General features: G+C 51.0%; 2 protein-coding genes and 1 long non-coding RNA gene across 3 annotated transcripts in view; all 3 read left to right on the top strand.

Moving 5' to 3' along the window:
• Positions 1–11,151, top strand: part of LOC116820349 (amine oxidase [copper-containing] 3-like) — a 15,698-nt gene extending 4,547 nt beyond the window's left edge. Inside the window, exons 2-4 of the mRNA XM_032772739.2 lie at positions 8,253–8,538; positions 9,692–9,821; positions 10,348–11,151. Of these exons, the coding sequence (XP_032628630.1) occupies positions 8,253–8,538; positions 9,692–9,821; positions 10,348–10,632 (701 nt within the window). The 3' untranslated portion in view covers positions 10,633–11,151. The remainder of the gene's footprint in view (positions 1–8,252; positions 8,539–9,691; positions 9,822–10,347) is intronic.
• Positions 11,152–15,312: 4,161 nt separating this feature from the next.
• On the top strand, positions 15,313–23,563 carry LOC116820348 (amine oxidase [copper-containing] 3). Its single transcript, XM_032772738.2, has 4 exons — positions 15,313–17,175; positions 19,884–20,169; positions 22,497–22,626; positions 22,932–23,563. The coding sequence occupies exons 1-4, from the start codon at positions 15,603–15,605 to the stop codon at positions 23,214–23,216; spliced, it is 2,274 nt and encodes a 757-aa protein (XP_032628629.1). The 5' UTR covers positions 15,313–15,602; the 3' UTR covers positions 23,217–23,563.
• Positions 23,564–23,611: 48 nt separating this feature from the next.
• On the top strand, positions 23,612–24,811 carry LOC142045799 (uncharacterized). The gene is made up of 2 exons (XR_012654662.1): positions 23,612–23,714; positions 23,767–24,811. It is a non-coding gene; the product is annotated as an uncharacterized LOC142045799 (long non-coding RNA).
• The last annotated feature ends 741 nt before the right edge of the window (positions 24,812–25,552 follow it).

The raw sequence follows: 25,552 nt of genomic DNA, 5'->3' as shown, positions 1-25,552 counted from the left end.
GGAAGTGGGTTATTTCCCTTTGTGTAGACTCAGGGCATCTGAGTCTTGGGGGTTCCCCAGGGAAGGTTTTGGGGAGACCAGAGTGAGCCAAACAGTGGAAATTTTGGCTGGTGGCAGCGCTATCAGATCTAAGCTGGTAATTAAGCTTTGAGGAGTTTATGCTAGTACCTCATATTTGAACTTTAAGGTTCAGATTGAGGAATTATACTATGACAGGGCTGGTAATGCAGAACTCTCTGTTTCTAATCATCTCTCTGTTTTCCCTCTTTGTGTTCTGTTTGACACACAGTGCCCAGGCCCACGTTCCAGTCCTAGGCTATCCCAAAAGTAGTGTTAGGAAAGGGAAGACAGGAACGGGGTGTGTGTGTGAGAGATTATAATATTTGTTTTGTAGCAGAGGTGTCTCATCTACCCTCCTCCTTTGTCCAGAGTAAAATCTCTCGCTCTGATCTCCTCTTTAGCTGTGGTCTCCACTGGGCATTTTGATCATATCTGGCCAAACTGCCAACCTCCTACCTCATGAAAGATGCCGTAGGATGTAGATAGGCACTGTGGGCTGTCAGCGAGTGAGGTCAGTTCCCTGGGCTGCAGGAAAAGTTGCACAGCCCAAGACTGAACGCGGGGTGGGTGGGCGCAGGTATAAAGGCAACGTCTCCTCCCTTTCTGGATGAGGTGGGAGGTCACGTTCCTGGACCCTCGTCCACTGCATGTTCCAGCTCGGAGCGTGCATGGGAAACCCAAGAGGTTTTTATGTGAAGAATCTTAATGGCAGGTGCAAGCTAGTCCCGAGTACAAAGCCCACCAGCTGCAGCTACTGGGTCACCATTAGAATTCTCCTCTTGCCCAGGGGGCGGCCCGCGGTAGCACAGGGTCTTTCCGTGCCCAGGCGTGCTGAAAGACGGTGCTCAGCTCTTTGCTATTACAATATCCGTCTCCCATGTTAACAGGCTCTGCAGCTCCCTCCCCCAGGCGCCTGTACTCTAATACCCACCACCCCCAAATGCTGAGAAGGGGGATGCAGACATTGCGGATACAGCAGCCTGTGCTCTGCTCTCGGGTACGTGTGGCTGACTCGCTGAAGTCAGTGCTGTGGCGTGAAGAACAGGAGTCCTTGTGGCACCTGAGAGTCTAACAAATTTATTTGAGCATAAGCTTTAGCAGCGGCATGAGTGTAACTGGCCCACTGTCTGGTTCTGCCCAGCAGCACAGCTCTCAGCCAGCAGAGAGGAGCATTAGAACAACCAACCAATGTAAATCATACAGGAGATGAGCTGCTGGAAGATCAGTTTCTAGCAGCCACAGGAACCTCAGGCTGGAACACTGGTGCTCACCTTCTAGCAGCAAGGCTGCTCTGTGCAGCTCCTAGGCTCGGTGAGAGGCACAGCACTTGCACAAACCGATTTTAAATCACCTCTTATGTTTCACCCATTTCTCACAAGCCCTCTGGGATTTTGCTGAGGGTTGAAGCAGCCACAGCAAGCTCAGGCATGGTGGGTCTGGGGCAGGTTGTTTAAGAGGCCTACATCATGCACACTTGTCTGTCTATGGTCTGCACGTGACCTGCAAATGTCCATCAGATGAACAGGTTAGAAGTCTGCCATACCAGCTCCTTTCAGCAATAGGCTCTGGCCTGAATTCTGGTAACAGCAGCCCCTGCACCCTTCCCAGTGACAAATGAGCTGGAGTTTTGGGGTTCTGCAGAGAAAAGCCAGCCTGCTGAATGCCAGCCAGTCAACAGGGGCAGAAAGGCAGAGAGCTCCTGGTGGTGGGGACATGAGGAGAGTCTGACTGACAAGAAGAGGCAGATGGGAGATACTCTAGTGCAAACTGCCGTAGTGAGCGGGCATCGCACATACATCAGACCTTCAGTCCCAGCTCTTGAATTGCTTCGCAGAGCTGGGTCAACCATGTCGTTCCCACTTAAATGGGGAAACCGAGGGGACAAGAGTACCAAGCTCACAGAGTAACTGAAGTAAGCCAGAATCCAGGTCTCCTCCTTCCTGCTGCAGTGCCCAGGGTGATGACCCAGGCTGACTTGCACTAGACTTCATCAAGGCCCTTCCATGGGGTCGCTGTTGGTTCAACAGGGGATCACTAACCCAACTGCATTTTAATTTGTCCAGTGGAATTTCCAGCTGGAGGAAGTGGGAGCCACCTGTCCTTTCACAAGGAAATGGCCTTTGTCCAACATGGCATGATAAGATTTCTGGTGGGAAACGGGGACAGGGAGGTTCTCCGTTAGGAGTCTCTCGTGGTTGCTTATTTCTGTTGCATTTCTCAGCTCAGGCTCATCCACGTGCCCCACGCCTGGTACTCAGGCCAAACATCATCTTTAAGATGGGTGCCCTCCTGGTGAGAAGCCGTCTCTGCTGCTTGCCTCGTGGGGTTTTGGTCCATAGGCTTTCTGCAGGGGAAATAGCCATGTGACCCAGAGTGCTGGAGTCTCTAATAAGGAAAGATTTATGCAAACCAGGTGCCTGGCCAAGCAGGTTTGGGGAGGCAAGCGAAGAGCCTCAAGATGGATGTAAATAATGCGCTTCACTGGCTTTATCTTCTCTACCCAGAAAAAAAACAACCAGTGCAGAGGGGTGGCTGGTCTGATAAATCCCCAGAGCAGCAGTTAGAATCATAGAATCTCAGGGTTGGAAGGGCCCTCAGGAGATCATCTAGTCCAATCCCCTGCTCAGCGCAGGACCAATCCCCAACTAAATCATCCCAGCCAGGGCTTTGTCAACCCTGACCTTAAAACCTCTAAGGAAGGAGATTCCACCACCTCCCTAGGTAACCCATTCCAGTGCTTCACCACCCTCCTAGTGAAAAAGTTTTTCCTAATATCCAACCTAAAACTCCACCACTGCAACTTGAGACCATTACTTCTTGTCTGTCATCAGGTACCACTGAGAACAGTCTAAGATCCTCCTCTTGGAACCCCCTTTCAGGTAGTTGAAAGCAGCTATCAATCCCCCTCATTCTTCTCTTGTGCGCAGACTAAACAATCCCAGTTTCTCAGCCTCTCCTCATAAATCATGTACTCCAGCCTCCAAATAATTTTTGTTGACCTCAGCTGGACTTTCTCCAATTTTTCCCCATCCTTCTTGTAGTTTGGGGCCCAAAACTGGACACAGTACTCCAGATCAGGCCTCACCAGTGTCGAGTAGAGGGGAATGATCACGTCTCTCGATCTGCTGGCAATGGCCCTACTTATACAGCCCAAAATGCTGTTAGCCTTCTCGGCAACAAGGGCCCACTGTTGACTCATATCCAGCTTCTCATCCACTGTAACCCCTACGTCCTTTTATGCAGAACTGCTGCCTAGCCACTCAGTCCCTAGTCTGTAGCAGTGCATGGGATTCTTCCATCCTAAGTTCAGGACTCTGCACTTGTCCTTGTTGAATCTCATCAGGTTTCTTTTGACCCAATCCTCTAATTTTTCTAGGTCCCTTTGTATCCTGTCCCTACCCTCCAGCGTAACTACCACTCCTCCCAGTTTAGTGTCATCTGCAAACTTGCTGAGGGTGCAGTCCACGCCATCCTGCAGATCAGTTGTGAAGATATTGAACAAAACTGGCCCCAGGACCGACCCTTGGGGCACTCGGCTTGACACTAGGGCTGCCAACGAGACATGGAGCTGTTGATCACTACCCGTTGAGCCCAACCATCTAGCCAGCTTTCTGTCCACCTTAGAGTCCATTCATCCAGCCCATACTTCTTTAACCTGCTGGCACGCATAAGCGTGCTAGCCACAATGCTGAAGGATCCAGGTCCAGGCTTGCAGGCAGAACTGTGTAATCCAAGCGGCAGGATTCAGAAACACGATGAGCTATATGGGGGAAGAGCCATTTCTTCCCAAGATGCCAAAAGGTGTGGAAAGTTGCCAGGAGCCTTTGGTTAGTTCTAAGGTGGTGACCCACCAGGCCTCCCCCAATCAGTCCAGCAACCCAATCACCTGGGAATGGGGCACACGTCAAATTAGAGATTAACTCTTCTCACATCTGCAGAGGCCCAGGTGTCCCACTGGCATGGGGCTGAGGTTGCTGGGGCTCTGCCAGTCAGTTCGGGTGTCTTTGACAACTCTCAACTTTAGCTTGTTCGAGTTCCTGCCTTGTGATGTTCTGCACGCTCCTTGGAAGCTGGCAGGGCCTTTGCTGAACAGTGCTCAGTCCTTCAGCAGGGAGAACCATTGCGCCGGAGCCAAAATGGCGTTTGTGCCTTTCTGCAGGACACGGGGATCATCGCGCCTCCAGGCTCAGCTGCTGCTTGCTGCAAAGCAGATCCAAGGGCCACAAGAGCAGCTCCTTGGGGGAATGGGGTCCTGTGTCTAGGTGGTGTATGAACATGTGGTGATGGGACAGCCCCTCCCCTGAAGCGCTTACAGTGCAGTGGGGCGCGTTCACCCTTGGAGCATCCCCGCTTGCGTCCACGTGTATTGGCCCCAGTACTCTCGGCTCCAGTGCTGCCTGCAGGCTGTCTGCTTCTCACCAGGGCTTCCGTGGCCAAGGCACAAAGTTCAAGTCCCTTTCAGGGGAACCACAAGGTCCAAGTGAAAAGCCCAGCAAACCCGAATAATTCACCTGCCCCCTTGGGCTACTGAAGATTTCTGCTTTCACTTACAAAGCCTATCTCAGCCCTCCCCACTCTGGAGCCTACTTTGTTCCCTGGGGATTTCTCTCTACAGAAGAGTCCTGTTTCCTCTGCAGCTCTCCCTGGATCTTGCCTCATTTCCAGGGCCTCCCACAGGGATCAGTTCTGTCCCCACAGTTTTCCTCAGTTTGCTTAGCAGGCCCTTCCCGGGGGGGAGAGGGGACACTCCCAGCTCTGCTGTCCTGGGTCTGCTCCTGTCAGCTGAGTTCAGCTCTGAGGAAGTAGATCCTCTGCAGCTGTGCTGAGTTGCTCCAACTCCATTGCACCCAGCTGGGATCACTAATTGCCCCTAGGTGGCTATACTGGGGCAAGGCTTGAGGGGTAACCACTAGATAATGGCCAGGCTGAGCCCCTCTTGCCTTCCCCGCTCACTGGCATTAGTTTCTATCGGAGGGTTTTCTGCTGCAGCCCATCACTGTGGTAACTGAGTGCTGGTTTGACACAGGCATAGTCCTACTGACTTCACTCCTGCTTTTAACCAGTGTAGGGATTAGGCACCCTGGGTTTTTTCCATGCACTAATGGAGTGTCTTGAGTTCGTCTGCAAGGGCGATCCCACTGGGGACCAAGTAGTTAGCTCCCTGGCTGCCTCTGTGCTCTGGAAAAGAGGTCCTGGCCATTAACCATCCTTTGGCGCAGCTGCTCGGAAATGCCAAGGAAGCTCAGCAAGATCTTGGGGCCCAGACAAAGGAGAAGACTCTGGCCCGTGCCATCCCATTAGCCGCTCTCTGGGTGCCGCTCTAACCCTTTCCAGGGGCCATTTCAGTCTGGGCACTTATACATCAGCGACCCCTAATGAGCCAGACTTTAGCTGTAAGTTCTGCAGTAACAGACCACCTCTGTGTCCAGCTGACCACAGCCAGTGTTCTGGCAGCACCGTTAAGGGAAGGGCTGTGTTTTGCCCCAGCCCTGTGACACACAGTATTGCGCACATGCACCTCTGCCTCCTTTCATCCTCCGACTCCGAGCTTTGGATTCCTTCTCTCAGGGCAGCTGACAGCTGCGATTCCTGAACGGGGCCGGCTCCAGCTTTTTTGCCGTCCCAAGCAGCAAAGCGGAAAAAAAAAAAAAGATAAAGCCGTGGTCGGCGGCTCTTCGGCGGCAGCTCTACCGCGCTGCTTCATTCTTTGGTGGCAATTTGGTGGCGGGTCCCTCTTGGAGCGAAGGGCTCGCTGCCGAATTGCCGCTGAAGATTCAGGCATGCCACCCCTTTCCATTGGCCGCCCCAAGCACCTGCTTCCTTTGCTAGTGCCTGGAGCCAGCCCTGTCCTTGAATAAGAAAGGCAGCTCTGCTGCATCTTGCTTGAACTCCTTGCGCTATGCACTTAGAAAGGGGATGGCACAGATGGCACCTGTCACCCCCACACAGGCTGGGATGTGAGACTGCAAGTCACTCTGCACGAACCCCGCTGGGCTGCAGCTGCCTGCGGCTGATTGGGATTTTCTTGGCATTATTTTCATTTGTGACAAAAGCCACATGGATGATTTTCACACAAAAGCTGCTGTCTGTGGGAGGAGCAAACAACCCCAGCATTACTGGAGGAGGACAACGTGTTTCCTAAAATAAAAAGATACAAATAAATAATCCAACCTGGATAGAGCTGTGGGCTTGATTTCTGGCATCCGTCCTCCCGAGGGTAAGTAGAGGCAGATAAGCTCAGACCCGTTGTAGCTGCACTGACATTATTTTCAAGGAAAGCCTCAAGTAAACTCACTTTGCCTAAGCAGAAGAAGCCAGAGCAACTCAGACTGAGAACCAGAGACTATAACCACCTTTTCCTGGCTCAGAGAGTTTGGAAAGTTCCTGGGACTCCTTCTCATGAACATCTCGATTATCTTATTCCCATGGGCCCTTACCAACCTCATGTCCATGCACTGAATTTGTCAGTAGGCTAGTATTAGTTACTCAGATAAAAATATTGCAGGAGCCTCCTGATTTTTCTGGCAGTGCAATGAAATTCATCCAGTTACCTGGGAGAGGCACATATCTGCCTTCCACCTTTCTTCAGATGGGTCTAGCACTTCTTGTGCATTTTTGTCTTGTACAAGACTTTAATATATTCTTCGCAGTAACTGCCAAATGCATGTCTGTTCTGTGAAAATCTGCCCCAGGCCTGTTCTTACCAACGTGTCTACAAGGTCTCCAAATGTTTTGGCCCTGGAGGGCTTTCCTATGGCTTGTACCAAATCTTATCCTCCTAGTGGAGTTAACTGTTGGTGGGTAGTGGACGTTGGCTGTCAGTACATCATGCTTTTGTGCCTGTTCTTAGACCGTCAGTTGCCTGTGCTAATGCCAAAGGGATCGGGATTAACTCGTGTCAAAATCTGTTGCAAATTCATAGTCCTGCTGGCTTCATAGACTGTGATTAGTTGCTGAAGAATATTTCTGTCCATCTTCATAGTTGAAGCCTTTCCTGTGACTTCTTCCCCCATCTCACAGAGCCTGGAAAAAGTTGAAGCATTATTTTTTGGCAGTGGATGATGAATATGTATGTGACCAGGATCTCTCATAAATTATCTGGAAAACAAGGTGAACAGTGAGGTGGCAAAAATTGCAGACAATACAAAATTACTCAAGATAGTTAAGTCCAAAGCTGCCTGTGAAGAGTTACAAAGGGATCTCACAAGACTAGGCAACTGGACAACAAACTGGCAGATGAAATCCAATGTTGATAAGTGCAAAGTAATGGGCATTGAAAAATATGATCTCAGCTGTACAGGCAAAATGGTGGGGTCTAAATTAGCTGTTACTGCTCAAGAAAGAGACCTTGGAGTCATTGTTGATAGTTCCCGGAAAACATCTGCTCTATGTGCAGCGACAATCAAAAAAGTGAACAGAAGGTTAGAACCATTAGGAAAGGGACAGATAATATAATAGAAACATCATAATGCCACTCTATAAATCCCTGGAATTCACATATGACAAAAGCCACCCTCCCTGACCCTTACTGCTCAGACTCATTCCCTGCAAGGCCCTGAATTACATGGAATCACCCAGCTCTTGAGAGGTGCTGCTCATTCCCCCTGTCACTTTGCAAGTTCACCTTCTCTTCTGGGAAGGTGCAAAATCATGAGCAGAAATATTCTACTTGCTCTGTCGCAGGGTTTTCAATCTGTGGTGTGTGGACACCTGGAGGGCCACAGACTATAGGGTCTGCACCTCCATTGGAAGTTCTTTAGGGGTCTGCAAATGAAAAAAGGTTGAAAACCACTGACCTATTGTATATGTAATGTTTGTTAATTACAGTAGCTGCGTTGTCATCTGGGGAGAGTGCAGGGGCTAGCACAAGGGTTATGCACCTCTTAGGCTCCACTTAACCCTCTGGAAAGGATGAGTTTCACCTTAGGTGATTACGTGAGCCAGATGATGGGGTCGGCCACATCTCATTGCATCTCAGCCACTCATCACAACTGCAGTCATTGCTGAGAAGGACTTAGCCGCTTGTTTGGCGTGGAACTGCTTGTTGGGCACAGAGCTGCAGATATGGAGATGGCCCCATGCAGAACCCACATTGTTCAGAGTCTCTGGGACGGGGTGGTGGTGAGAATACATATGCTGTCTAGGAAGTACAGGAAGTGATTTCTTCAGTGATATTTTTCTTTGTCTTTTAGGGGTGAATAATACTGTGGTGGCCCATGACATGGCATTTGAGTCTGTGCAGGCTCCTTGGAGTCCAGAGCACCAGATACAGCGCCCGCGGCTCACCAAAGCAGTCCTGGACACAGAGGACAAGGCTGCGTTCCGGCTCCATTCAAACATGCCCAGATACATCTATTTTGCAGCCAACGGTGAAAATAAGTGGGGCCACCAACGTGGCTACAGGATCCAGATCGTTAGCTTCGCCGGGAAACATCTGCCAGAAACCAGTTTGATGGAGAGAGCTATCAGCTGGGGGAGGTAGGCAGCTTTCAGCTAGACGTTACCACATAGTTTATGATGATACACAAGTCACCTGTGGGTGTCCAGTGGCTGCATGGTTCAGGTACCCATAGAATGGACATGGGCAAAGGCTCTTGTGTGCTCTAGTGAAAGGGTATCACGTTCCCTCTTACCAATCACTGGGAGTTATGCCTAAGGCTACAATTTTGTCATGGTTATTTTTAGTAAAAATCATGGACAGGTCATGGGCAAGAAACAAAAATTCAGGGAAGCCATGACCTGTCTGTGATTTTTGCTTCTGCAGCCCCCTGGTTTCCCCCACCACCGTGGGGCTGGGACCTGTGGGGTTCCCCCTCCACCCGTAGCAGCTGGGAAATACAGGGTGACCATATTTCCCAAAGAGAAAACAAGACACCCCAGCTGCTTGCCGAGGTGTCCCCCACCTCCTGCACAGTCACTGGAACCCTGAGAAGGGCCCCCTCAGGAGTCTGTCACCTGTCGCTGGAACTTTGCAGGGGGCTTCCTGTTGCTGGATCCCTGTCAGGGACTCAGTGGCTGTCAGCTCCAGAGTCCTGCAGCCCGTGGGGCTGAAGCAGAGACTGTCACCGAGGTCTCTGGAAGTCACGGATTCCATGACACAAACGTAGCCTTAGTTATGCCCTATCAGCTGTTTGCCCACTCCTTGGAGTTTAAAGCCAAACCTCTGTTGCAAACCTTGATTGAATTCTCTACTTCATTGATTCATTTTGAACCCTGCTGCCACACACTTCCTCAAGTGCACCTTACCTGTGGCCTGAAGTCCCCTCTGTTTTTTCTCAGTCTTGCCTCACCCCTTGGCCACAGCTCAGTCAGTGCGTCTCAGTCATGACCTGCATGGTACCTGCTATTCCAGTCCAGGTCACACTCATTCCCCTTCTGCTGATGCACCTCACTGGCACCCTGCTATACCAGTCTCTGGAGTTTTTGCTGGGCTGAATGTTGTGGTAACAGTTTTGTGAGGTGCACATTAGGATCATAGAAGCTTGAGATGGAAGCTTCATTATGTAGCCCATGCCCCCGTCCAACCTGACAGGTGGGGCCAGGGCAGAGTGTTTCCTGTAGTATATTTCTCCCAATCTGGTTTTAAATGTCCCTGTCCTGTGTGGCTGCTTTCTTTCTCTCCTCTCATTAGGTACAAACTGGCTGTCACCAAACGAAAAGAGGAGGAACCAACCAGTAGCAGCATCTACAACCAGAATGACCCCTGGACGCCCACTGTGGCCTTTGCTGACTTCATAAACAATGAGACCATTGTAAATGAGGTGAGGGGGGGTTCTCTTTGCGCTGGGGCCATGTGTTATAGTGTGCCGAGTATTGCGCTCAGTCTTAGAGCTATCCACAGCCCAGGACCCTCACAGACGAGGCCCGTTCTTTTGCTCAGGGCTCAGACAGACATTGCTAACAGGACTCTTGGTTTCTGTGGGACAAAAGAAAAACCTTGGGGAAGGAAAAACAACTCACTGCACTCCATGTTTCCCCTCTTCCGAGTTAGCACCTGTTCATTCTTTGTCCTTGTGAAGTCCATGCGACTGAGTCGTGTGTAAAGTGAATGAGCAGAGCTGGTCAGAACAGTCTGAAAAATCTGAAACGTCAACAAATGGGGGAAAAATGTCAAGAAAATATTTCCATTGCCCAAGCCGCTCTCCTAAAGAGGGAGCCTGGCAGATGGCATTTGCAGGCTTTGACCCAGGTTCTGTCCTCAGACGTTACTGGTCTGCCCCAATATGTGCCCCCAATGGATGTTCTCCTGAAATAACCAAGTTATGTGACACTCTCTCCCTTCCCCAGGATTTGGTTGCCTGGATAACAACTGGTTTCCTTCACATCCCACATGCTGAGGATATTCCCAACACAGTGACGGTGGGAAATGGAGTCAGCATTTTCCTGAGACCCTACAATTATTATGACATAGACCCTTCCATATACTCACCTGATGGCGTCTTTTTCACCAGTGAGCAGGACTCTAGTGTATGTGAAGTCAACCATATTGCCTGCCTGTCCAAAAGTGCCTCATGTTTACCAATCCTCCCTCCGTTCACCTATGACGGCTTCCAAAATCTGACGAGACTGTAAGAGTTATGGGCTGCAGGGTCTTTGTGTGGTAGAAGAAGTGAATATGATGCACCAGAGTGACTACTCTGCCCAGATGATTCATTTGCATAATGGAGATCTGTCTTAAAACCCATTTCTAATGACTAAGTTTATCTTTTGATAAAGTACTATCACCGTTATCACTGCTTACAAGGGCTGTATCTAAGAGTTATGGACTGCAGGGTCTTTACGCGGTAGGAGAAATGAATCTGATGCACCAGAGTGACTACTCTGCTGAAAAACATCTATTTTTAATAATGGAGATCTGTCGTCAAGTCCATCTGTTAATGGTGTTGTAGCTTTTTATATAGTAACTTCACTATTACGAGGGGCTGTGTCTTTAAAGGGAAGCATAACTTTCTCAGTGCGCTGCCAGGTTAGAACTTGCATTAGTCTTTTTTAGAAGAACATGTTTAAATCCAGTCTGTCACATGAGGGAGGCAGGTGGAAGGAGAGCCAGTTCTGTTCCTCTGATAACAGTAATAAATACCGAGTAGTAACTAACTCAGGTGAAAATAATGAAGCTTGACGTTGGTCCAAAGTTATCTCAAATGCCTTATTCTTAAACTGCTGCAGCTGCATTGCACTGCCTGTGTCCATGAAGGCTGAAGGGGCTGAGTCTTAGCTTAAGCACATGGGAATAGCTGTACTGGCTCAGACCAATGGTCCATCTAGTTCATTGTTCACTGTTTTCTGATAGTGGCCATTCAGAGGGAATGAACATAACAGGCACTCACTGAGTGATCCATCCCCTGTTGTCCAGTCCCAGCTTCTGGCAGTCAGAGGCTAGGGTTGCATCCCTGACCATCTTGGCTAATAGCCATTGATGGACCTGTCCTCCATGAACTTATCTCATTCTTTTTTGAACCCAGCTATACTTTTCCTTCACAACATCCCCTGGAAATGAATTCCACAGGCTGAGTGTGCGCTGCCGACATTTATAAGTCAACCTTAAAAACATGCTGTGGCCTGAAGCTTTGATTAAATCCCTGCCTTGAGAAAGCACAAGCTCTACAGAGGCTATGAGATCTCACTGAGGTTAGCCAGTCCTCATCATGGGCTAGTGCCTTTCAAGAACATCAGATACATAAAGCCCTGTAGCCTGAGACCTCTCCTGAGGGTCTGATCTGGCTGCTGTGAGAGTCTGGTGCCCTGCAGAAGGCTGTGAGCTAAGTCACTCCTACTCACTCTGCTTTCCAGACCTTGTGGGTAGTTAAACAACAGGAAAGGAATAAGGGATAAAGATTTGGCAAGTGGCTCCTGCGCATCTGCTCCCTAAGTGAGCAGCTTTGGGGACAGTGATCTCTGGTAAATACTGGGTGTAAAACAGGATGTCTGAAGATCAGCAGAATAGTAGATGGGGCACAAGGCTGTTACTCCAGTGTTGGAGCATCTGAGTCATCACAAGCCACAAAAGAGACGTGAGCTGTTCAATATTTAAATGAATGTGATGCTTAGAACTGACAGGTGCTGAGTAGAGCCAGACTGTGGGAGTAGAGGGCTCCGCAAGCCACTCAAGGGTGTCATGGCTGTGATATTATGGGATAGGACACTGCACATTATTTCGTATCACATACCAGGGTGCAAAGCAGCTTCCATTGTCTAGAGCACAAACGAACATTGGGCTGATGATGCAGAGGAAGCCAGGAGAGCTGAAAGACCCGATAGATGGCTAAGAATGGTCAATGCAGGGAGTGAACTATAGAGTGGAGGAAACAAAGACCAAGCACTGGCCATGACTGGGCTAGAAGCTAATGAGACCATCAGGGCTCATCATTGGAAGGATGTTAGTGACAAGGGGACATGGAAATAAGTTTCGTCCCTCCCTAGTCCCAAGGGAGCAGGCTCCTTCCTAAGATCTGGGATCCATTGTCCAAGGAGAAAGCATGATTTTCAGAGCAGCTGGGGAATGATGGGCTGCTGAGGCTCCAGACCCAGATGAATTTGATCCTGCAAAGGAAGCAATGTAAGGTCCTAGGCAGCTTTTTCTCAGGGAGACCTGGTCATTTGTGTGGGAAGCAATGTGACCCTGGAAGGTACTATGAGAGAATCTGAACTCAAGCTTCCTCTGTGGCCTGGGAAGTTAGACAGCAGGTGGGGCGGCACCTCCCACTGCTCTTAGCTATGGCTGTGCCACAACCCTGGCTGTTAGAGACTGACGCCAAGCCCTATTCATTATCATAATGCCCATCCTGCTGCAGGACTGGGGTTGGTGAGCAGGCTGGGGGGTGCTGCACTGGTGCAGAGGTAGCTTGGTGGTAGCTGGGCTGGTGATGGGTAGATGGTGCTGGTCTGGGGGGTGCAGGGGTGGAGTAGCTGGGTTGGAAGGGGTGCAGGGGTGCTGCTGGGCTGATTGGGAAGCCAGCTGCAGTGGCTAAGGGGCTGGTGTTGGGGGGGCCCCCCTCACCTTGAGTCTCTGCTACTCTGGGCTGGGGCCTGGGGCAGCGAGATGGGAGGCAGAGGCTGCTTGCTGGCAGTTGCCACAGCAGCCCGGGCCAGGAGGAGGCGCTGCAGGCCAGTCCCCATCACGAAAGCACAGCTGAGACATGGTGAGTGCCAGGTGCCAGGCAGCCCTGCTCCCCAGACAGGCAAAGGCACTGCCTTATCCATCTCGCTCCTAGGGGTCTTCTCCCAGTTCTAGCCTGTCCAATCCCATCCCTCTGCTACCCACCTTGCAACAAGCATCCCCAGCCAGGACCTGTCCCTGCTGCCTGCTGAGGGGTTGGGGCTGTGCATGAGAGTTTGGATCAAGTCACAAGGCAGGGCCATGCCACAGGCCAGAGTTAGGGACAAATTCCCGAAAGAGCCCAGTGGGCCACTGACCTGGCCACGAGAGGAGATGGGCATTTTATCTGCTGGGACTCTGCCCTGCTCCACTGGAAGGAGTGAATTTGAAAATGATTCTGGGGTTGGGAAAGGGGCTCCGGGGAAGGAAAGGGGCAGAGCTGGCAGCTCAGACCTCTCCTCCATCACAGGAAGGGTTGGTCTAAGCCCCCTCCCTGCCCAGTGCCCAAGGAACTTTAATTCCAAAGTGCTTGAGCTGAGCTTGACATTTCTGCCAAACTGGTGGCACAGACAGGACATGGGGTCTTAACCAATCAGGGGTGTAGCCCTCATCCCTATGCAGAGTTCAGGTCCTCTCCTGTTCCTGATATGAAGGGGCAGCAGACCTCAGGATGAGGCCAGAGATAGTCACCTGGGTCAGCTCTGCTCAGGGGCTGGAGCATGCAGGAAATGCTTTGATTTTTGGCAACATGCAGGTTTCAGAGATACCATAAATCCTGGAACCAGCCCTGCCCCGCTGTTACAAAAGCAAAGCTACACAGGGAGAGCTGGAGGCTCTCCAAGCCTTTGGCAAAAGGAACTTATGACCTTAAAAGAGGAAGGGAAGGGGGATGGGAAGAGGGGAAAACACCTAATGTCCTAAACAGCAGGACAGAAAGCCGCAGAGGCGGGCAGGAAATGTGGGAATGGGAGCAGAGGCCTGAGGGAAATGTGGCATTTGCTGAATGTGGGAGTTAGGGATGGAAAAGGACAATTTGCTTACAAGGCAAACTGAGTGACCAGCTGAGCTTGAGTTTGTGCCTGACCCTGTGAGTGGAGTCAGAGCATGCTGGGCTTCCCTACCTTTCTACACCAAATCCAGCTCAGAACCAGGGGGGAGGGATATGCCATGGGGAAGGAGATTTTTGAGGGGATGCGACACTGTTGGACTCTGACCCTGTCTGGCCATCGTGAGCAACCCACCTACAGCACATTTGTGATTGGTACATCCAACCCTCAGAATGTGGGAAACGGGAGTGGGATTTGCTTATTTGCTCTGGGCTCATTTCATAGCATGTGTGAGCTCTTTAGGGAAAGCTCTGTCTCTCCATGTATGTTTGTTCAATGCCCATCACCAAGGTGCTCCGGCCAGCCCCAGGACCTCTGGGTGCTGCTACAGAATATAAACACTATTTCTAAAGGCACCTAGCAACCTGTGAGCCCTCCTGCAGCCCATTTCCCTCCCAGCAGCCTCTGATTATTTATTGAGATAGCTTCAGCAATGTGCATAGTGCTTGACAAACAAATAAGCAAAGACAGAGTCCCTAGCCCCCATGGGCCCAGTTCGGCCACTCTTATTGCTGATGGGTTGTACCACTAGTGAGGAGTTCCATTCTAAGAGGGCTTTTTGCACAGTAAGGTGCCACACACCCAGTGGGGGAACTCCCTGCTGTGTTGAGCGTCGAACAGCAGCAGGAGGCTGGAATAGGGAATAGATATGAGGAGTCACACCTGGCAGAGCGAGCACCAGAACCAGGGCCATGTGCCCACAAACACTGAATAAAGGAGTCAGCGGAGCCTGTGGCGGCACCAGAGCAGGTGCGAGAAACAAGTCCAGCCTGATCAGCCCAAACAACAGCTCTTGGGATGTAACCAAGTAAATTGCCAAGCAGGGGAATCATTAGAAGCAAGACAGAGGGAAACCCGAAGGGAGAAAGTCTTGGTCAGGGCAGCAGAGAAGTGGAGTGTAGCCAGGGAGGGATCAGGTTACAACATCTGGCAAGAAGCCCCTAGCAGACAGTCTCTTTTTCAACATCTCTGCTTTGTTGGCCAGAGCATTTTGCTTTCCCTGTATTTTTTTGGGTCTGTGCTTGTGTTTTCTAAAATGGCTCCAAGGACCGCGGAGCTGGGGGCAGCCTCTGTAACCCGCCTCCCAAAGAACTGGCCAGGAAGTGAGTGTTGTGCGGAGACCTAAAGTGCTGCTTAAGAAGCTGAGCCTGTGAATGGTCTGGAGACGCAGAAGAAGCCTTTTATGGTTGACGGCAAACCTCAAGCATCTTCTCACCACATCTCCCTCCTCCAGCCCTGCACCTCCCCACAAACAGACGCAGCCTGCTCTCCTAGCAAGGCTGCCGGCAGCAGGCACCTCCATTCTGTGAGGCTTCAGGAGCCGACTCTGCAGCTACAACATGAACCTGAAAACTGTCCTCATCCTCCTGGTTCTGGCACTAGCCACAATTTTCGCTTTGGTTTGTGTGTTGCTGACTAGAGGAGTGAAACCAGCCACCTGTGAGCCGCAGAGCCTGAGCAGCCAGAAGGGAAAGCACAGCGACCAGAGCCTGGTCTTTGCTGATCTGACGCCAGAAGAAATGAAGCAAGTGGTGATGTATCTTCAGGAAAACCTTGGGGTGCCATTGGTAGATGCCTCTCAAGCAAACCCTTCTGATAACTGCATTTACTACGTCGATGTGCAGCTCCCTACCAAGGCAGAGGCATTGGGGTTCTTGGATCGTGGGGGCAGGCGACCCCCCCGGCAGGCGCTGGCTGTGGTGTATTTCGGAAACCAAACAAACCCGAATGTCACGGAATACGTGGTGGGTCCCCTGCCAAAGCCAACAACTCACAGGGATGTCACAGTGCGGAAGTACAGAGGGAAGCTGCCATATCACCGCAGACCAGTGACTGAGAAGGAATACAAGGATATTGACCGCTTTGTCTACCAGGAGTTCTCCAAAGCACCAGGCTTGCTCAGAGTGTGCTGTGATTATGATGAGACCAATTTTGCTACCCTCACCACAGCCCCCCGGGGGTTCCAGTCAGGAGATCGTGCCACCTGGTTTGTTCTGTTCCAGAACGTGAATGGCAGCGGCTACTATCTGCACCCAGTGGGGCTGGAGGTGCTGGTTAATCACAGCAGCCTGGACGCCTCCCAATGGAGTATAAGCAAAGTGTTCTATAATGGCCAGTACTATGAAGACATGGAGCAGCTGGAGACTGAGTTCATACAAGGCCACGTGAAAGATGTAAAAGTTAAGAAAGTCCAACCTGATGAGGAATTTGGTTCCATGAGGCCCAGAGCAGCCCCCATGGCACCAGGCCCTTTGCAATATGAGCCTCATGGGCCCCGCTACAGCATCCAAAACAATCACGTCATCTTCCAGTCCTGGAGTTTTGCCTTTGGGATGGATGTGAATACAGGTCCACGTCTCTTTGACATCAAGTTCAACGGAGAGAGGATTGTCTATGAGCTGAGTCTCCAAGAAGCCCTTGCTGTCTATGGCTCTAATTGTCCCGGAGGGATGATGACTAGATATATGGATGCGAGCTTTGGCATCGGCAAGTTTGCTTTTGAGCTGGTCCGAGGTGTTGATTGCCCCTACACAGCCACCTATGTGGATAGACACTATCTAGTTGAATCAGAGACCCCTAAAGTTAATAAAAACTCCTTGTGTATTTTCGAGCAGGACACTTCAGTCCCGCTGAGGCGCCATTATTCCAACTTGCAGTCCCTGTACTATGGCGGTCTGACTAAATATGCTCTTGTTCTCAGGGCCATTTCAACTCTCATTAACTATGACTACGTTTGGGACTTCATATTCTACCAGAACGGAGCTATTGAAGTAAAAATCCACGCCACTGGCTATATTAGCTCATCCTTTCTCTATGGTATAGGCACTGAACATGGCAGTCGGGTTGGGGAACACACCCTAGGGACAATGCACAACCATCTCATCAACTATAAAGTAGACTTGGATGTTGGAGGTAGGTCTCTTTGCATGTGCGCGCTCTGTCTCTCTCTCTCTCTCTCTGTCTCTCTCTCGGAGCAGCCCAAGGTGGCACAGACGGGGGCTTCTGAATTCTGGGCTTGGCCAGGGCCTGCCCATCCCCCAGCGTAAATTAGAACCTAATTTAAGGCAGATTCCCACAGCCGAGAACAGCTGCAACACAAAGGGATCAGGCAGTCACATCCTTTCCCACCCCCTGGCTCACTCTTCTGCCAGGAGCTGAGTGTGTGGGGTAGTCATTACACCAGCCCTGGGTTGCTCTGGAATCTGCCCTGTTCTGAAATGGTGTAAAGGAGCTGGAATGCAGCGAGAATTGGGGCCACTAGATATAAGTGCTGCATTCTATAGTTTGTAATTTAGGGAGCTGGCAGGGTCCCCTCCCCATAAAGCGAGCTGGAGACCACCTTGGCTACACTGGCGCTTTACAGCGCTGCAACTTTCTGGCTCAGGGGTGTGAAAAAACACCCCCCTGAGCGCTGCAAGATACAGCGCTGCAAAGCGCCAGTGTAAACAGTGCCGCAGCGCTGGGAGTGCGGCTCCCAGCACTGCAAGCTAATCCCCATGAGGAGCTGGAGTACGTGCAGCGCTGGGAGAGCTCTCTCCCAGCGCTGGCGATGCGACCACACTCACACTTCAAAGTGCTGCCGCGACAGCGCTCCCACGGCAGAGCTTTGAAGTTTCAAGTGTAGTCGAGGCACAGAAACTCACCAGAGCAGCGGATAAAGTGGAGCAGCCAGATTAAATTAGAAAACCTTCTGGATCAACTTCCATAGGAAAAACATCAAACTTTGGCAGGTTTAGGAATTGTAGACACAAACTTTGCTGACTGCGTGCCATAGGTCTTGGATGCAACCGCCTCCCTGGGGGGAGAAAAAAGGATTCAGCATTGAACCTGGAAGAGTATAACTTAACTGCCCGTGGGAATAACAAGCTAGGACGGATTCACTCCAATCCACCTGTGGGGGCATGCATTAATTCTGCACATGTAAGAGGCCACTTTATGTTACAGACCTACTTAGCCCCAAAGGGGATGCTTGCAGGAATCAAACCCAGCTATTAGACTAGGATATAGCATGGAAAACAGATTACTCTTGCTAGTGACTTTCTGCATGAACAGTGTCACATGACAAAATACCAACCATACCTTAGCCACATACCAGTAAAGTGTCCTATTAACCACTGGGTGGTGATTATCAGCTTCCCAATAGGGGTGAGCCTAAGCAGTGGAGCATCCGCTGAGCAAGACCCAGTAGGGTGACCAGACAGCAAGTGTGAAAAATCGGGATGGGGTGGGGAATAATAGGAGCCTATATAAGAAAAAGGTCCAAATATCGGGACTGTCCCTATAAAATCGGGACATCTGGTCACCCTAAGTCCCAGAGGCATTCTCAGCACACATGGGACAGCCGCCATAACAAGTGTCAGACACACACGACAGCTGGCAAGAAGCTGAAACTTCAGTTCCTTCCTGACTGTCATGGCATGACCTGGGGCAGGAAAGGTTCAATGGCAAATACCCCTGTGTCATGTGACTTCTGTGAATAGTTTCACACCCTTGGAAGAGTTAACTTGTGAAAAGGCAGGAGCTGTTGGAAGCTTTTAGGGACAGTTTCTGCCCTCTTGGCATCATCAGCCAGCAAGAGTCTCTTCTGATGATATAATGCTTCTAACGTGTTGCATTGGCTGAAAGCACTTGGTGTCCTCCTGGAGAGCTGCAGGAGCAGAGCTCTAGCTCTTCACTATATTCAGCTGTTAATTTTCTTTCTCCTTTCTGGACTTTTAAACTCTCTTGAACCAAGCACAAGGTATTTTATAACTAAAATTAAACATTAATCCTCTCAACAAAGGATTGCCCCTAATCCACCCATGAAATGTCATGAGTCCTATGGGACCAGCACCTCTTAGAAGATCGGACGACAGATTATTGAAGGTGGCATAATTTAGAGGATTGGAGGATGAACTGTAACACCTTGCTACCCTCGAGGAGTTAGATGGCTGAACGATCTAAATATGGACTGGTGATACCTAGGAAAAAAGATGCACCTATTAAAGGATTTCCTCTATACTCATGTCTCAGACAGAGGGTGGCAGATACATCGTTTAGCGGTGGAGCTGCCTGAGGAGACATCATAGAAATATAGCCAGTGATTTTGAAACACGTTCACTGTATAATAAGCCTTGTGCAATAAATCTCAGTTCCCCATGCCAGCTGTAAGTGTTGAGAGGAAAGAACACCCTTTTTCCCAGGAGTTAGGGGGAGAAAATGACCTTTCCCCATTTCCCACATGGCTGAAGAATGGAAAGCAGTGGAGCAAGGAGGAGTTTCCAAGAGGACACAAGTAGTTCGGGTGCACAGCAGGGTGGGCTGGGGATCCCTTACTCTGATGAGTCAATCCAGCAGAGAACTCTAGAGTTTTTCATGTCCTAACATGCTAAGTGACTAGGAAGTTCCTTGTTCTGTAGTATTGTCAGTTGCTTCTTTTGGAGGGGGTGGTGTTTCCTCTATGCAATAGATTGGTTCTGTTCAAGATCTTTCACAGAGTTCTTCGTCCTCCTGAATGAGCTGCAGGGCCTGCCTCTGTAGTTTGCAGTTTGGAATGAGCTACGGCCTGACTCTTACAACCTATCGGGAAGCCCAGGAGGCCAAAGGTGCAATTTCTCAGAGGTTTTCTCTTTGCCTTGTAGGAACAAAGAATTCTCTGGTGGCTCATGACATGACATTCGATACCGTGCAGGCTCCTTGGAGTCCAGAGCACCAGATACAGAGGCCACGGCTCACCAAGAAAGTCCTGGACACTGAGGACAAGGCTGTATTCCCACTTCACTCCAAGATCCCCAGATACATCCACTTCACCACAAACCGTGAAAATAAGTGGGGACACCAGCGCGGCTACAGGATCCAGATAGTCAGCTTTGCTGGGGACCATCTGCCAGAAGCCAGTTCCATGGAGCGGTCCATCAGCTGGGGGAGGTAGGTGTTCACATTTAGAAATTAAGCAATTCCTGCTTGTGCTTAAATAATTGCTCTCCCTCTCCGGGTTGGTGCCATGTTGGGACCAGTGGCTGTAAAACCGGGGCTGTGGAGAGCAGCCCTCAGTGATACAGCAATGGGGCAGCAGCCTCCTGCTTCAGGGCCTGAGCTGAGCACTGCTTGCCAGGCAGTAGGGGGAACCACTTATTCCACAAGTCCTCCTATGGGGTTTCTCGCACCTTCCTCTGAAGCAGCGGGTGCTGGCTGCTTTCAGAAATGGGACACTGGATTGGATGGATTCTCCAGTCTGACGCCAAGATAAAGGAGGGAATTCAGTGCTGGCCTGTTTCCATCCAGCTTTGCTTGGGTGCAGCAGTAAAGCTGTGTTCTGACTGATATATCGGCTGGGTTATGCCTCTGACCCTGGCTCTCCCACCCTGTCCTTCTGGGGTCACTCTGGGGCAGCAGGGATGAGAGACCCGGAAAGATGGATCCAAAACAGAAACTGACTTGGTGCAAGCTCTGCAGTTGCTGTTTCCCTCTCTGCCATTGCTCAGCCTCTGGAGGCCCCATCCCTGCTAGCGAGCCCCACGCATGCATGGAAAACAGCCAAAGGGAAATGATGTAAAATCCCTGCACTGAAATATCATCCAGGGCTGGGACAAAGCGGAGGGAAAGAGGCCAGGAGTACGGAGGTGCTCACTCCCCCTGCACAGCTGCTGGAGTCTGGGGAGCTGTGAGTGAAGATAAAAATAGATTTTAAAAGCATCCAGGCACAGCTCCCATGATCACCACGGGCTCAGCCCCAGAGCTGGGGGCCCTGTCTTGGGGGGGGGGAGCGGGGACTCACCATGGGCTCATCCCCAAAGATGGGGGCCCTGTCTGGGGGGAGGGGCTCACCTCAGGCTCATCCCCAGAGATGGGGGCCCCCATCTGAGGGGAGGGAACTCATCATGGGCTCAGCCCCAGAGATAGGGGGCCCCTGTCTGAGGAGGGGACTCACCTCAGGGTCAGCCCCAGAGATGGGGGGCCCTGTCTGGGGGAAGGGGCTCATCTCAGGGTCAGACCCAGAGAAGCTCCACGCTATTTTGCTGATGACGCAAACCCCAGTTCCCTTTCCCCCATGCCATAGCTCTTTGTTAACTTTGTCCTTGCTCTGTTTGGAGAGGGAAATCAGAAAGGGTCATGCCATAGCTCTGGGCTGTGGCTTCCTGCCCTACAGGGGAAAGGTTAAACAATTACAGTAAATATTCTTGGCCTTTAAAACGCAAGAGAAAAGTGGAAGAATTGCTTCTCTCCATAGTCGTTCATTGACTAGAAGCTGGAGCCAGACAAATTCAAATTAGAAATTACGCCCCAGTTTTCTGCAGTGAGGGCGATTAACCAATAGAATCAGGTTCCAGGGTAAATGTTGGTTCTCTGTCTCGTGATGTCTTCAGATCAGGACTGGGTACATTTCTGAAGTTCTGGGGCTCAATACAAGAGTAACAGGGTGAAATTTAATGGCCTACCTGTCAAATACAGGATGGATATGATAGATCTTATGGTCTCTTCTGGCCTGAAATGCTATGAATCTTGATTGTTGTATGCAGTGTTGCTGTAGCTGTGTTGGTCCCAGGATATCAGGGAGACAAGGTGGGTGAGGTCCAATAAAAGATATTATGGCACCCCTGTTTCTATGTGAATCTAGGTTGTTATTTAACATATACATGTCGAGTCTTGTCATCTTGAGCAGTGTCCCTTTAACTGCAGTATGATGCCCCCTGGGAGGCAGCAATCTGGGTCTCACAAAGTCCCTGTAGCCAGATCTCTACAGTAATCTCTCCACCCCGTGCTGTCATGTCCCAGACTGTCTCTCTCCACCACACAGCCTGTGCCGTGTCCTGTCCTTCATGACTCACCTGTCAGACCATGTGGTGCTGATCGTTTCATGGCCCTTCCATTTCATATCCTCTCCCCTAGTATTCCTGCCCCTTATCCGCATTTGTAAGTATGGGGTGGGTTCTCTCCCAGGGCGCTCCCCATTGACAGATGCTGTGTGAGTGGGGCCACTACACTGGTGATTTGCAGAGAGGAGTGCCGCTAGCGCACCGCACACACAGGGCCCTTTAAAAACACTAACTCTCTAATCGTCACATGCCCTTGGAGGCAGGGATCATTACTGCCATTCTGCCACTGTGGAAACAGAGACAGAGAGGAGAAGTGACTTGCCCAGGCTCACGCAGCAGGGAAGAGAATCCAGGAGTCCAGGCTCCCAGAACAGATGTCGTCACTCAGGCTCAGCCTGCGTGGGGAGGGCAAATCAATCTCTTCTCTCTGCTCATTAGGTACAAACTGGCCGTCACCAAACGAAAAGAGGAGGAGCCGACCAGCACCAGCATCTACAACCAGAATGACCCCTGGACGCCCACCGTGGCCTTCGCTGACTTCATAGACAATGAGACCATCGTAAATGAGGTGTGCTGGGTTCTCCTTCCACTAAGGGCTGCAGCACCTTCCAGGGGAGTGTGCAGGGCAGGCAGAGACACACAAACAGAGCAAGCAGATGGGGAGTCCAGCCCAGGGCTGGGCAGACACGCTGCTGGCTAGAACAGTTCATGTCACAGCCAACAGGGTAGTCCCTCATTCCCTGTGTGTGTTGAAGTGTGTGCTGGACCAGTGGTCATTGCTCAGTGGTGTTTACAGAGGGTCTGCCCCAGGTGTGCTCTCCTAGCCAGCACTTCTCCTGAAATAGCCCAGTGACGCCTCTCTTCCTCTTCCAGGACCTGGTTGCCTGGATTTCTGTTGGCTTCCTGCACATCCCACATACTGAGGATATTCCTAACACGGTGACTGTGGGGAACGGAGTCGGCTTTTTCCTGAGACCCTACAACTATTTTGATGAAGACCCCTCTGTTCACTCACCTGACAGCATCTATTTCAGAAGTGACCAGGACCCTAGCACGTGTGAAGTTAATCCTGTTGCCTGCCTGTCAAAGACAGCATCCTGCTCACCAGCCCTCCCCTCATTCACCTACAATGGCTTCCAGAACCAGACAGGTCCCTGAGCCACTGACTGCAGGGCCTTGTAAGTGTGCTGGTGATAGACTGTTCATTGGGTCATGTGCTCAGGTTTCCATCGAAAGCAGCAGTCAGCCCTGGCTCACTGACACCATAGATCTGTAGATGGTTTATACAGGGCTGTCCTTAGGCATATGCAGTATACGCAGCTGCGTAGGGCACCATGAAATTTGGGGGACCAAATTGCCCCAAATTTCATGGTGCCCTAGGCACCTGGGTGCTGCATACGCGACAGCACTAGTCCCAGTGACCAGCCCTATCCCTCGGCCGGCACCCCCTGCAAGGGGCAGGGCCGTCCCTGGGGCAGGGCCGTCCCTAGGGCAGAGGCGGCTCCAGGCCCCAGCAAGCCAAGTGCATCCTTGGGGCGGCATGCTGCGGGGGGCGCTCTGCCGATCTCCAGGAGGGCGGCAGGCTTGCAGCCTTCGGCAGTATGCCTGCGGAGGGTCCGCTGGTCCTGTGGCTCCGGTGGACTGTGTCTGTGGGAGGTCTACCGAAGCCGTGGGACCAGCGGACCCTCTGCAGGCATGCCTGCAGGAGGTCCACCGGAGCCGCGGGACCGGTGACTGGCAGATTGCCCCCTGCAACATGCCGCTGTGCTTGGGGTGGCAAAATGTCTAGAGCCACCCCTGCCCTAGGAGGGGTGGAGCCCTGGACAACTCCCTCCGCCCTGCCTCTTACCCTCCCCCATGCTCTGCCCCTGGCCCACCCCCATTGCACCTCTTTCCCCTAGCGACCCCGCACTCACTGGCAGCGGCGGGAACTGGAGCAACTCGGCCCCAGCCTGCTCTACTCCACCTGCTCCCAGACTAGTGCAGCAGTCAGGTTCCTGGCATGTTGTCAGCAGGGCCCTCAATTGGACAAAGTTTGAAATACCTCATGTTTAATTAAAGTTTTCCCAGGTCCCTTTTGATTCAACAGATACCTAGTGACCTGGTGCAGAGTTGCAGTTTATCTAAGAGTGTGTATAAGAAACTTAGACACAGAAGCTCTGCACACTCACTAGACGTGACCTGATGTAGCTTCAAGCAAAACATTCACTAGCAAGCATCTGTCATCTTCTCACAGACCTACCAAGGAGCTCAGGTTGGACGTGCATTCAAGACCAATTTATTTCCTGTAACATTTCTATATTGCTACAAGCTGTGTATCCTCATTGGCTTAGGTGTATGTCAGTCAAAATATTACAGCTGTCAGTACCTTCAATATATTGAATAGTTACACATAAGTCCATATTATAAAACACAGGAAAAGATGTGCTAATAAAAGGTAAGTTACAGCAGCATCATTTGGAAAAGGTTTTTAAAAATGCTAATGGCTTTAGAAATGTCTTGCTTTTGTCTCCTGTTTTGTGTGGCTATAAGGCAGGGGCTCGCAGGCTCTCCAGACTCCTGTACCCCATTCAGGAGTCTGATTTGTCTTATGTACCCCAAGTTCCACCTCACTTGAAAACTACTTGCTTACAAAATCAGACATAAAAATACAGCAGTGTCACAGCCCACTAGTACTGAACAATGACCGACTTTCTCATTTTTACCATATAATTGTAAAACAAATCAATTGGAATTAAAATATTGTCCTTAGATGTTTCAGTGTATCGTCTATAGAGCAGTATAAGCAAGTCATTAGCTGATGAAATTTTAGTTTGACTGTCCTTGCTAGTGCTTTTTGTAAAACTAGGCAAATACCTAGTTGAGTTGATGTACCCCGGCCCCTGGAAGACCTGTGTGTATCCCCGGGGGCGGGGGTGTCCCTGGTTGTGAACTACTGCTGTAAGGAAGCAAAGGCTCCTTTGGGTGGAAGTTCCAGGGCACTGCGTGGGAGGCAGAAGATATGGGTTCTGTTCCCAACTCTGCTTATGATTCACTGTGTAGAACCTGGGAGGCGTCACTTGACCTCCTGGTGCCATGGTTTTCTCTGCTGTAAAAGGGGCACGAATCGATAATGCTGACCCTGTGTTGTAAAATGTTTTGAGCTCAATGGATGAAGGTGATGAGTGTTCCCGTTGGAGGGAGGCAGGGCTGAAACAGACCCAGAAGGATTACTGCAGAGACCAGGGCTGGTTCTAGCAATTTTGCTGCCCCAAGCACGGCGGCACACTGCGGGGGGCACTCTGCTGCTTGCCGGTCCCGCGGCTCCGGTGGACCTCCTGCAGGCATGCCTGCAGATGCTCCACCGGAGCTGCGGGACCAGTGGACCCTCCGCAGGCACGCCTGCGGGAGGTCCACCGGAGCTGCCTGCCGCCCTCCCGGCAACCGGCAGAGCGCCCCCTGCAGCATGCTGCTCCAAGCACGCGCTTGGTGCGCTGTGGCCTGGAGCCGGCCCT

Source organism: Chelonoidis abingdonii, chromosome 21 (assembly GCF_003597395.2).
Source record: "Chelonoidis abingdonii isolate Lonesome George chromosome 21, CheloAbing_2.0, whole genome shotgun sequence".
Lineage (NCBI taxonomy): Eukaryota > Metazoa > Chordata > Testudines > Testudinidae > Chelonoidis > Chelonoidis abingdonii.
This window is presented reverse-complemented; position numbering and strand designations above follow the sequence as displayed.